The sequence below is a fragment of the Cervus elaphus genome, chromosome 30 (genome assembly GCF_910594005.1).
Source record: "Cervus elaphus chromosome 30, mCerEla1.1, whole genome shotgun sequence".
NCBI lineage: Eukaryota > Metazoa > Chordata > Mammalia > Artiodactyla > Cervidae > Cervus > Cervus elaphus.
Window position 1 is genome coordinate 12,549,914 of NC_057844.1, and position 12,621 is coordinate 12,562,534.

The following is a 12,621-nucleotide window of genomic DNA, read 5'->3' on the forward strand; positions in this document are numbered from 1 at the left end:
TTTTTTCCCCCTTTTTTTCAGGTGATTAGTTTCTCATTATTTTAGTGTGTTGATTTATATCTTAGAGGAGCAGTGCATATTTCTGAAACTTTTTGATAAGATCTAAGGTTTCCAGTAGATCAAAATCATAGCGCGTTCGTAACTTTATCTTTATTATTATTAATTTTATTTATTTATGGCTGTGCCGGATCGTCAGTGCTGTGTGGGCTTTTTCTCTAGGTGCAGCGCGTGGCTTCTCACTGTGGTGGCCTCCCTCGTTGCAGAGCACAGGCTCCAGGGCGCACAGGCCCCAGTAGTTGCAGTCCCAGGGCCCTAGAGTGCAAGCTCCGTAGTCGGGGCGCACAGGCTTAGTTGCTCCACAGCATGTGGGATCTTGGATCAGGGATCGAACCCATGTCTCCTGCATGGGCAAGTGGATTCTTTTCCATTGAGCCACACGGAAGCCTGTAACTTTATCTTCCATTGCGTCTTAATCTTTATCAAGTTGACACTTACTTTATAACGACAGATTTTCTATAAAGGAATTAAGAGTTGCTCTTTGCCCTGGTTGGTCTAGCTATTACTTCTTTTACTTGTTTGTTTATGGCTGTGTCAGGCCCTGGTTGCTGCACGCGAGGTCTTTGTTGCGGCATGCACGCTTCTCTCAGTTGTGGCACGTGGACCCAGCAGTTCCGGCTCACAGGCTTAGTCGCCCCTCGGCATGTGGGATCCTAGTTCCCCACCCAGGAATTGAACCTGTGCCCCCTGCCTTGTCGTTATAAAGATCTAAGGATGATAAAGTCACCTGAAACTGTTTACACACATCAAGCCCATCTCAATTCTTTGTGCTGGTGGTTAACTATAGGATGTAACCTGGTGGGGACACTGAGGAAAGAGGATATAGGACATCCCTGCACCATCTTTGCAGCTTCCTTTATCCGTGTTTATTTCAAAATGAAAAGTTAAAAAATCAGCCTAAGATGATTTAGTTGCTCTTAAGTAGGAATCTGCCATTCCCGAGCAGGTTCCTGAGACACAGGACTTTGAGCGCAAGAACTGAGAAAGCCTCAGACACACTAGGATAAGTGGGTTGCTTTGTTTCTGGAAGACGGTGACTGGAGAGAGGCAGCCTATGGGCGGTTACTGATAAAGAGGCGGCTTACATGTTTGTGGGTCCACACGGCTCCCTCGAGACCTCACTGAAACCTAATGCTCTAGGAATGTCTCTTGAAGTTGCGTCTGCCTTTTTTTACACATAAATGTTTCTCACCCTAAGAAAACTGCAGCCTCTTAGACATTTCCATCTCATTATGTGTTCCATGATTTAGGGCACCGCCGTTTTTCCTCAGTCAGTTGTATTGGATTTTAAGATACTATACTGCTAGGTATCACTTGATTTATGTTAACCATGAACAATTATGTAATTCCTTCATTTAAAAAAAAGTTATTTGATTTGTCTCATTGATGGGAGGAATGAAGCTTTCAAATATAACATTAAAGCATGGTTTGTAAAGTAGTAAATATAAACTAATGTGAAATAGTCATTTTTTCCCCCATTTCTTTCCCTCACACTGTGTACGTTTATTCTTTTTAATGTTAGTATTTTAAAATATCAGGCTCTTAATGCAAGTCTGTGTATAATGTATTTCTAATTACCAAGACAACTAAAATTATCAAATGATATGAGCAGTTACTAATGTGTTTTCTGCACAATGAGTTACTAGGCCTCCAGGACAGAGGGTGATGAAGTAGTAGAAGAGTTTGATCTGTGTTTCTGTAATGAATCATTCATTTTTCTATATATTTTTGGAGAAGCTAAAGTAGGGGAAAAGAAAGAAGATGGAAGTGGAGATGCATGTAGGGAAGAAAATAAAAGTATAAATTGTTTGGTTGGGGAGTTAGTCATCTTTTCTTTCATGTAAGGGATTAGTTCTTAACCCTTTGTGGGCCATGGACCCTTGGAGAATTGGTTGAAACCTTCAAGCTCTCTCCTTAGGAAAATGTTACTGTGCTTGTGTATACACAAGAGTCCAGATTAAGATCTTTTGCTAAAATGGGATATAGTTATATAAACAGGAGTTTAATGAGTGAGAGAAAACCATAACACTCTGTGCTTATAAAGCAGTTTACTGTTTAGAATGAATTTTAAAATAATTACTTGATCCCCTAACAACATATGAGATTGGCTGTATATATTTTTTTATTCCTAACTTAGGCTAAATAACTGAGGCTGTAGGAATTAAGAAGTCACATGCCTGAAAACCAGCTTCTTTCTTGAGTTGGCACATACTGCGCTTACTGAATGTCTTCTGTGCCAGGGAGTGGGGATGGATGTGACAGGCTTGTTCTTGAAGAGTTCATGGTTGAGTAGAACCATCTGATGTATAGACATTCAGTGTAAACCTGTATATGTTTAGTTTCCATTCAGAGCTCTGTTTAACTCTACCTTGCTGATTTTGAGGGAATACTGAGAAGTATTTGTTAAAACTAAAATATTGATAGAGTCTAATTTCCAGGTTTAAAGAATAACCTGGGCATCTAACTCTTTTTTTAGGCTGTGCCACATGGCTTGCGGGATCTTAGTTCCCCAGCCAGGGTGGAAAGCACCAAGTCCTCACTGCTGGTGCTCAGCTGTGTCCAGCTCTTTGGGACTCCATGGACTGTAGCCCGCCAGGCTCCTCTGTCTGCAGTGGGTTGCCGTTCCTTCCTCCAGGCTTAACCACTGGACTACCAGGAAGTTCCCCTCATCTGACTTACTACATAGAAATTGGGTATCATCATGAAACTTGATTTATAGGGAATGGGGATGGAATGTAAGGAAGAGAAGCTTAAGTTGAATGCAAAGAACCACTTGAGGTCCCTTGTATGTTAAACCCTGGAGAGGGCAACTAAGTGAAATTGTGACTGCTTACATTATCTTACGGGCTTTTTATGATTTTCTTTTCAAAAAGTAGACGTTATTGACTTAAATGTAAGGGGTAACTTTGTGGTTTTCTTTTCAAGCACTTTTCTGAGATAACTGACGACCAGTTTGACTTCCATACTTACTGCATGAGAAAGATGACCCTTCGGGCCTACGTTGACCTTCTGAAATTAGAAGATATACTCAGGAGACATGGATTTTATTTCAAGGCCGCTAGATCAGCTATTGAAATATACTTGAAATTGTATGATAATCCCTTGACCAGTGAAAGCAAACAACAAGAGAGAAATTCAGGTAACTAAAAAGGGACTTGCTTAAAGAGACTTGAAAGAACACAGAGTTTTAGAATGTCATTAGCATAATGATGGAAAAGTGTGTTATCAAATGAGTGTGAAGGCAACATCAGATAACAGATATACCCCCAAAAAGTAGGGGGAAGACTTAGAAAAAGTTGATAGGGTGTTGTCCTGTAACTGATAATGTTTATGGGCCGTTTGTTTTGTTTTTTTTAAGTAGTGATTGAAAATAACTGAGGTTTTTAGAGAAAAAAAATATATTTGTGCAGCTTCTAATACCTACTTGACTGAAAATAGTAATGCCAATGAGAATATCTAAATACAACCTTTTACTCACTAACATGTCAATACCCAAGAATATTTGAGAAATTGTGGCATGAAAGCAGATTTCTGATCAGATCACTTGTGCAGTTGTGCTTTGTCTCACTTCTTGAATTTTTCCAGAAGGATAATCTTTAGCTCCACTTTATACAGTTTGGGACTTGAGATTGAGAGAGAGGATTTGCCTAAGCCCATGTATTGTGTAGGAGGAAGGGCTAGGCTAGAGTTGGTTAATTTTAGTTGATGCAGCATTTGCTGTTGCCTTTGGTGTGCCAGGTGTAAGTTAATCATTAGGAATTTACTGTCTAAAAACTTGTATACAGTTGCCTCCCCACCCCCCCCCCATCCCCCCAGATATACTAGTGACAGTTGCTCAGTGGTGTCTGACTCTCTGCAACCCCATGGACCATGGTCCATGGGATTCTCCAGGCCAGAATGCTGGAGTGGGTAGCCTTTGCCTTCTCCAGGGGATCTTCCCAACCCAGGGATTGAACCCGGGTCTCCTGCATTGCAGGCGGATTCTTCACCTTCTGAGTCACCAGGGAAGCCCAGATATACCAATAGTATGCATTGAATAAGAATATGAGGAAATGGAGAACACTGACTCAGAGTTTTCATTGATTTGAATATTTATAGAAAACCTGTCAGCCAAAGAATTGAAGAAAATGCTTAGCAAGCAGAGAAGAGCTCAGAAAAAGGCTAAATTAGAAGAAGAGAGAAAGCATGTGGAAAGGGAACATCAACCAAAAAATCAAAAGAAAAAACGGGATGAAGAAGAAGACAGCAGTGGTCTCAAAGAAGAACTTATACCTGAAAAATTAGAAAGGGTGAGATGAATACACTGTATTTATCTGATAAAATTTGTATTATTTAGTTCTGTGCTGACCATAAATATGATTTATTTGAATCTGTAAATCAGAAGCCAAATTTGTAGTATTAGCTAAGATCATTATGATACACATCAGTTATTTTTAAGTGATAATATGTGAGTTTTGGCTAATGCAAGTTATAGGTAGAATTGTGCTTGTGGTAGGCAGAATAATAGCCCTCCAAAAGGGTTCATGTTCTAATCCCTAAAAACTGTGAATGTATTATATTACATGGTAGAGAGAATTAAGGTGGCAGATGAAATTTAAGATGATTATTTAGCTGGCCTTTAAATAAGACAAGTAAACTAAGATCCCACATGCCTCAAGTATGGTGCAGCCAAAAAAAATCTGAAAAATAAAAACATGGACAGGGAGAGGATTCCTGGACTACCCAGTGAGCCCAGTGTAGTTAATTACAGGGGACCTCAAGGAGACGAGGGAGGCTGGTAGGAGGGCTGAGTGATGGGAAAGGACACCATCCTCTGTGGCTGCCTTTGAAGGAGGGGGGAGCCCCGAGCCAGGAGAGGCGGGCATCCTGAAGAGGCCGAGAAAAGGCATGGAAACACTCTCCCTTAAAACCTCCAAGGGGAAATGCAGTCCAGTGAGACCCACGTTGGACTTTGAACCTACACAACTGTGTCAGATAAATTTGTGGGGTTTTGTTTTGTTTTGACTGCAGCGATTGGCATGAGAGACCTTAGTGGCCTAACTGACACCGTTTGGTGTCATTTGAGGGTCTCCAAGGACTCCAGAGCCACAGTCCTGTATGTCTCAGTGCAGAGAGACTTGAGCAAGAGCAACGTGGTCTGTTAGACTAGACGCTCGTGAGGCTTGCGGGTGTGCAGGCGGGGGAGGGGGGGTGCCACGCCCGAGGACGTGGTCGGCTGCAGTTCCCTACTCAAAGCGAGGGTGAGGAGGAGGGAGAGGACCTGTGTGTTCCTGGCGCGGAGGCCGTGCTTCCATCACCTGCTCCTCCTCCAGGTTGGGCAGGGACTTTTTTCTTGTCCCTTCACGGTCAAGCTCGGTTCACACATTACTCGTGTGTGTGTGTGTGTGCATGTCCCCGGGATCACTGAGGCCCTGAGCTCACTGGGCAGGATGTGGGCCTCATGCCGCCATTTTTTTTACTGTTTTGGGGCACGTCCTTTGCTTCTGTTGCATGGCTTTGCTGCCAAGCAAGGCTGCTTGGTTTTGTGGTTAAGTGAACCTGCTTTCTTTGAGTAATCATTAGCTTAAAGAGGTCTCCCATATTTTTTCTACTTAAATTCCCTCATGGGATTAGCTGTTTAATCACCTGCTTTGTCTCTGTCATAACCAGAGATTGAACGCATGCCCCCTGCATTGGGAGCACAGAGTCTTAACCATGGTACCGCCAGAGAAATCCCTAAATTTGCGTTAATACAGTAAATTTTTGGTAATTTGTTAGAGCAGCAATACAGTGAAATATGGCAGCATTTTATATACTTTACTAGAAAATGTTTTAGCTGCAAAGAGAATAGGACCTTATCTCCACAATTTTTTTCAAAATATTAATAGTTATCTAGGAACCAGATTTAGGGAAATATTTAGCTTTTTGGTTTATTCACTGTGAGTCTAGTATAAGTATTTTAAACTTGACTTTTTTTCAGTTATGTCATGCAGTTGTGTTTGTCTCCTTACTTTAAAATGTCTGTAGTTTAAGGGGCTTGGTAGCATAACGGTACTTGTAGTACCACTTCATTAAGTCTACAGAATAATTTTCTGTATTTTTTTATTTTTATAAAATTATTTTGAATTGTATAATCATGAAAACAATAGAGCTATTTCCATCTTGAAAAGTATTGACAGTACTTTGTTTATAGTTGGTAGTTTTAAATTTTTTTCTTGCTTCTTGGTTATATAAAGAGAACTATCTAGATTACTTCAGCTATGCATTAGTATAAAATTTGGGGGTAAATTTGACTTGTGTGACTGCTTTTTAAATACAATAATTTTTCTTTCTGTTTCAAAATAGATAGAAAATCCATTAGAAGAAGCTATCAAGTTTCTTATACCTCTTAAGAACCTTGTTGCTGATAACATTGACACTCATCTATTAGCATTTGAAATATATTTTAGAAAAGGTAATAGTTTGGATTCAGATTTTCATTTTTTATTTTATTGGTGACCATATTCAGTATAATGTTTATGAGTTAGATCTCTTTTTGTTTCTCAGATCTTCATTTCAACCTCCCACAAAGGCTCTAAATCCCTTTTTCCTTTGTTACTCAAAACTTTACTGAGGAATGGATTAGAATATTATGATCAAGTGAATTATTTGAACAGGCATACAGATTGTTTACCTGAAGTAATTCTTCATGATTTTTCAAGCATTTCTTTAGAAAATAAAAGTTGTCCCTGATAACTAAAATCAACTTTGAATTTTGCTTTTGAAGATTATAGGAAAGATAATACTATATTTCTGAATTTTAAGTGAGGCTAAAATAAAGGGAATAAAATAACATACTTAAATATTGATGCTGTTACTGTTCTAATTTTTTCTGACATAGGAAAGTTTCTGTTAATGCTGCAGTCTGTTAAAAGAGCTTTTGCCATCAACAGGAATAACCCATGGCTACATGAATGTTTAATTAAATTTTCTAAATCTGGTAAGTATAAAAAAGGTAATATTTATGTAAAAGTAATTATGACAGTTCACTTGTCTTCTATTAAGCTGGACATGAAAGAGATTAGTACAAAGAAAAAAGTTTGCAAAGTACTTAAATGAAGATACTAGCAAAGATATGTTAGAACTTAGTGCATTTTAAGCTGGAATGTTTTTATATTCCAAAGGAGCACTCCTATTTTTATTATGTAAAATATATCAGGCTTAGTAATGAATATGAATGTATTTCAATTGATGTTGTTTCAAAGGACAGGTCAGACATACTGTAAACTGCAAATGTTCTGTTTTAATAGTGTCTAATCACAGTAATCTTCCAGACACCGTGAGCAAAGTTCTATCTCAGGAAATGCAGAAAATATTTGTTAACAAGGATTTGGAAAGTTTTAATGAGGATTTTCTCAAACATAATGCTGCCTCTCTTCAGCATCTACTTTCAGGTTGGTGTTTAGCTCCCGGGGTTAAAATGTTCATGGCAAAAAGTTAGAATATGATGGGAAAAAAAGTTTGGCAAGATGATCAAACTATCAGAGAAAAAGAAAGGAACACAGTATAATTTTGATCTTTCAAATTAGGAAAGATTATTTTTAAACACAACCATACAGAATCTATGGGATGCCGCCAAAGCAATTCTTGAGAGAAGTTCATAGCAGTACAAGCCTTCCCCTGAAAATAAGAAAAATCTCTAACCTAACCTACCACCTAAAAGCAAAGGTTATTCGTGTTTGAAAAAAGAAGGCTAAAGTATGGGAAAGCTGTAGTGTATAAGCAGTCTCTTATTTTACTGCTGCAGGTGTGAATTGGTCTGACCAAGTAGGAAAACAGTTTGTCGTTCTTATCAAGAACTTTGTCTTTTGCTATGCCTATACATACTTGTGTAAATAATTTTAAAGAATCCAAAGCAAAGAAAGAGTTTTAAGGTCAAAGGTATTAACTGGAATTCTGTGTGTTAAGGATGGGGAAGAGAATGGAAACAAATTTAATGCATGTCCAGTTATAGGGGAAACAGCAGTAGGACTGCAGGATGGACTGCCAGATAGAAATAGAAAGTGATATTTATTCAAAAGATTTGTAATAACAGGAGCAAACACTTTTATAATATATATACAGAATTAATATATAATACAGTCTCGACTGTGTAAAAATATACATAGCATAAAAGCTAAAGAGAAGCGTGTATTAAAGCTTTAATGATTGACTTTGAATGTTGAGGTTATGCGAGACTTATTTTTTCTTGTATTTTTATTACTTTATGTATTTTGTGTTTTGAGGACTTACTATATCCTGCCCTGTTAGAGGAAGGATTTTAGGCAGTCTATACGAGTTCATAAAATGACAAAGTGGCATTAAATGCACTCTAGAAAAAGACTTTAAACGGAGCTGGGAACAAAATAAATGAAGTACAGGATGTAATTAACTATGCTCCTACTTTAAGCCGTGTATTTAAATATTTTAACCTAAACTTTCTTGTTGTAAAGGAAAACTGCTTGGTTCTGTTATCTATGAAAAAAGTTAATTCCTATGAAAAATTACAGTTCTTCCTGGTAGTAAGGACAGGTGAGAATTTCTCATCAAAAACACAGGATAATGGAAGGAGATAGTTCTTACAATAATGGGAAATGCCTTTCTAAGCATTATGTGATGTTCTCAGAAAAAGATAATTTTTGCCTTACTAAAAAAGAAAAAGCCATAAAGAAAATCAAAAGGCCGAGAAGGGGAAATACTCACAGATGTGTAACTGATTAAATTTAGCAATACACATACTAATCTTATAGATCAATAATAAAAATACAAATCAGTAAAAGACCAGCAGAAAAAGGAACATGGACCATGTAGTTTACAGGGGGAACATAAATTGTATTTTACTTCAAAATAGCTTTAAAAGTTACTTTCTTCATGAATATGCAAAGATTTTCCTGTTGTCCATCTATCACACTGCTCTTTGATAACAATTTGTTCCTTAGGTGTTTTATTTTAGAGTATCATGTTTCAAAAATGATTTTAGTTGAAATACTGACTAATGTCACAGGGGTAGCCCATATTTACATTTCTGAGGGGTGGGGTTGTTAACCCTGGTCCTGGTAAATGTTTCACAGCCATCTTTTATCACAGAAAAAGCCCCAATTGGTAGGGGGCTTTTTTTGTATGTGTCTAAACATAGTACGAATACTCTCCTTGTGGCCCCAAGCTGTCAGTGGGATATCATGGAATAGGGAGTTAGGGAAAAAAGGCCACAGTTGTGTGCAGCCCACTGCTGACTGGATACCTGGAGCCACGTTTTACGTCACTGGTCGGTTCAGATCAAATGTAAGATGTCCACATTTACTGGTTTTGAAATGTCTTGGTATTTCAGGTGCTAAAATGATGTATTTTCTGGACAAGTCAAGGCAAGAGAAAGCAATTGCTATTGCCACTAGACTGGATGAAACTGTAAAAGATAAAAATGTAAAGGTAAGATTTTTCACCAACCGATTGCCACAGATTGTGGATACCGAGTGAGCGAACAAAACTTCTCTTTGCAACGTAATTCCTGAGTGTGCTTTCAGAGTTACGTCTGGATTTGAATCTCAGCTCTGCTCGCTGTGAGCTGTATCATGTTAGGCAATTTACCTCTTTAGCGTCCTTTTCCTCATTTGTAAGTTGAGGATGAAAATATGGTCCATCTCAGAGTTAGCATAACAGTTAACTGAAATAGTAAACTGTGAGGTGCTTGGCATGTAGTAAGCACTCAGTAAATGGGAACTATTACTGTTAATAAAGGACACTTTCAATGATTACGGGCTTTCCTGGTGGCTCAGAGGGTAAAGCATCTGCCTGCAATGTGAGAGACCCGGGTTCGATCCCGGGTCGGGAAGATCCCTTGGAGAAGGAAATGGCAACCCACTCCAGTACTCTTGCCTGGAAAATCCCATGGACCCTGGCAAGCTACAGTCCATGGGGTTGCAAAGAGTCACACATAACTGAGCAGCTTCACTTAAATGATTATAGTTTCAGAGATTCACCTTTTTAAAGTATTAGAATTCTGTTGCTTTTTCAAGGCCTCATAGAAATGATTTTTTAAGTGTTCTTTTTTGTGGTGATTACTTGTTATAGATAGCAAGAAGTTATTTTAGAGTGAGGCCTTCTTGATTTTCTATTGCTTAATTAACAAACTACATCTTTTGATTAAGGTGATTATTAACCAGACTATTTTTTAAATAATTTTCATTTTTTCCTTGTTTACATAGACTTTAATAAAGGTTTCTGAGGCGCTGCTCGATGGCAGCTTTGGGAGCTGCAGCTCCCAGTATGAGGAGTACAGGACGGCCTGTCACAAGCTGCTTCCCTTCACTTCTGCTTTCCTGCCCGCTCTGAGCGAGTTCGGCAGTCACGGCGCGGCTCTGAACCACACAGCCAACTGTGATGTCTTGGCAAATGAAACTTGAAATCCTCTAGAAAGTTGACGTCTCTTAGACTCAAAGCTTAATTCAGGTCAAGGTTTCTTTTCCAGCTTGTATTTTAATATAGATAAGAAATGAAATACTGTTGGCCCTTGAACAACATGGGTTTGAATTGCAAGGATCCACTTAATGTGTTGATTTTTTCCATAGTAAATACTACCTTACTCTGTCGTCCGCGGTTGGTTGAATCTGATGCAGAACCCAGGTAGGGAGGAACTCTGTGTGCACAGGCGGCCAACTATAATTGTATGTGTATTTTTGACTACACGGAGAGTCAGTGCACCTAACTGTTGCTTTGTGCAAAGGTCAGCTGTGATTGGATATCATTTTTTTGAATGGAGTATTCTGTAAGCTTATTTTATTCTTTATCTGACTCTGCCACTTTACGTAAAAATCTGTTAAAATTACCTGTTTGTTCTTGTACAGTTGTCGTAAATTTTTCCGTTGTTAGCATTGTGATGGTTGCTGTCACTTCATATTGTAACGATGATAATTTCTTTTTTTTTTTTTTGATGATAATTTCTTAATTAACCTAAGTTGAGTCCAGCTCCACTGTATTATTTTCTTTAGATTCAGGTTTCATTTCAGAATTCTATGTTTTGATCCCTTCTTGGTTTGTTTTGTTATTGTCTGTTTGCTTTTTAAAGCACATCAACATTCAAGTATTAACTGTATGTCAGAAACGGTATGGAACTCCTTTTGGCAAATATTTATTTAAAGCTTAACTTTAGTGTGATACTCTGTCCACCTTAATTTTTTTCTGATGTACCGTTTTCTTCTTAATATCCATGAAAATGTTATTGTCTGTTGAATAAGGGTACTGCAGTTTTATGTTGATGATTCAGGGTTTGGGGATCCATTTGCCTCTTAATCATGAAAATTCAGTGGTGAATTTGTAGCCTATTTAGGTCAGACTTGAAGATCCACAGGCAAGAATTATGCTTTTTTGACTCAATTGCTTTGTGTGTTCCCAGGTAGTTTAAGTAGTTTATATATGAGTGGTGTGCTTCAGGAGGGCGTAATGGGGCAGAAGACAAATTTCAGTGAGGTATTTTTACTCTTACAGCTATACATTGACTATTTAAATACATTTTAATATCAGCAAAATGAGAATCTAGACCATCAACTAGTTCTGTTACCGAGTCCAAGCTCACTCTGCTTGCCGCATGATAGGGCAGTGAATCCCAGAGACGAGCTGTTGAGAAAAGGAAGAGACTTTATCTGGAAAGCAGCGACCGAGAAGATGGCAGGCCTGGTGCCTCAAATAACCATCTCACAGGGCCTGGATGCCAGATTCTTTTATAGATCAGAGATGGGGGGAGGTGAGGAAGCAAAGTAAAAAGACTGTTAGTCTTGCAAACATCTTCCAGAATGGCAGGCTTTAGTCAGGGGATGTGTTAATTTCTCCCTTCAGCCATCTGCAGGTAGACAGGGTTCTGAACAAAGGCACTTTAGTTTATAGGCAAGCACAGGGCAAGGGTCCTCCAGCCAAGCCATTAAGTATGATCATAACAAAAGCAAGTCAAAGAAACCATTTCCAACATGGAGTCAGAATTGGCTTCCTTCCTGCAACAGTGTAACTATTAAAACATAGTGGTGTTGAGCAATATTTAGGGGGGGATAGCTTTTGTTCTGTCTTGTACAGAAAACAGTAATAGCATCATTGAATATGTTTTTTTCAGAACCATATGTCTGTAACTTTAATACTTCCTTTTAAGACAAATATAAATTCAAAAGAGATTTTATTTAGAGAAACTGTTCTAATTAAAATTGTTTTCCTTCACACTAAGTTAATATTTAGATTCATAATTGTTGAAAGAAAAGAATTCACTGTAAAATCATGCCAACCTATATAATGCTGTAATAAATTATTTTGTACTTACTTGTGTTTGTGTTATTGCTTCACACTATCAGAATTGCTTTTTTTTTTTATTGCTTTACACTATCAAAATATTTTTGCAAAGTGTTTTTCTTTGAGAGAATACGAAATTATCTTAGTTTTACAAGTTTATTTTTTAAAAAATAACCACCTACCAGTATTAGTGCCACAACAGCTTGGCTTCTTTTTAGTGTTTTAATAATATTAGAAGTAGGCTATCTTTGTCACTAAATACCCTGGGAAACATGTAATTTGTCATGTTACTGTCAGTAA

The 12,621-nt window shown here is 38.0% G+C and overlaps 1 protein-coding gene across 6 annotated transcripts in view; it reads left to right on the forward strand.

The window, feature by feature from the left end:
* NAA16 (N-alpha-acetyltransferase 16, NatA auxiliary subunit) overlaps nucleotides 1-12,350 on the forward strand; it is a 68,546-nt gene extending 56,196 nt beyond the window's left edge. For 4 of the 6 annotated variants that reach the window (XM_043891837.1, XM_043891838.1, XM_043891839.1 and 1 more), the window contains 7 exons: nucleotides 2,983-3,196; nucleotides 4,156-4,346; nucleotides 6,382-6,490; nucleotides 6,917-7,015; nucleotides 7,326-7,469; nucleotides 9,383-9,480; nucleotides 10,257-12,350. In XM_043891837.1, the coding sequence (XP_043747772.1) occupies nucleotides 2,983-3,196; nucleotides 4,156-4,346; nucleotides 6,382-6,490; nucleotides 6,917-7,015; nucleotides 7,326-7,469; nucleotides 9,383-9,480; nucleotides 10,257-10,454 (1,053 nt within the window). In that variant the 3' untranslated portion in view covers nucleotides 10,455-12,350. Of the gene's footprint in view, nucleotides 1-2,982; nucleotides 3,197-4,155; nucleotides 4,347-6,381; nucleotides 6,491-6,916; nucleotides 7,016-7,325; nucleotides 7,470-9,382; nucleotides 9,481-10,256 lie in introns of those variants that run through there. The other 2 variants (XR_006338874.1, XM_043891841.1) reach the window with 2 other exon arrangements.
* Nucleotides 12,351-12,621: the final 271 nt, after the last annotated feature.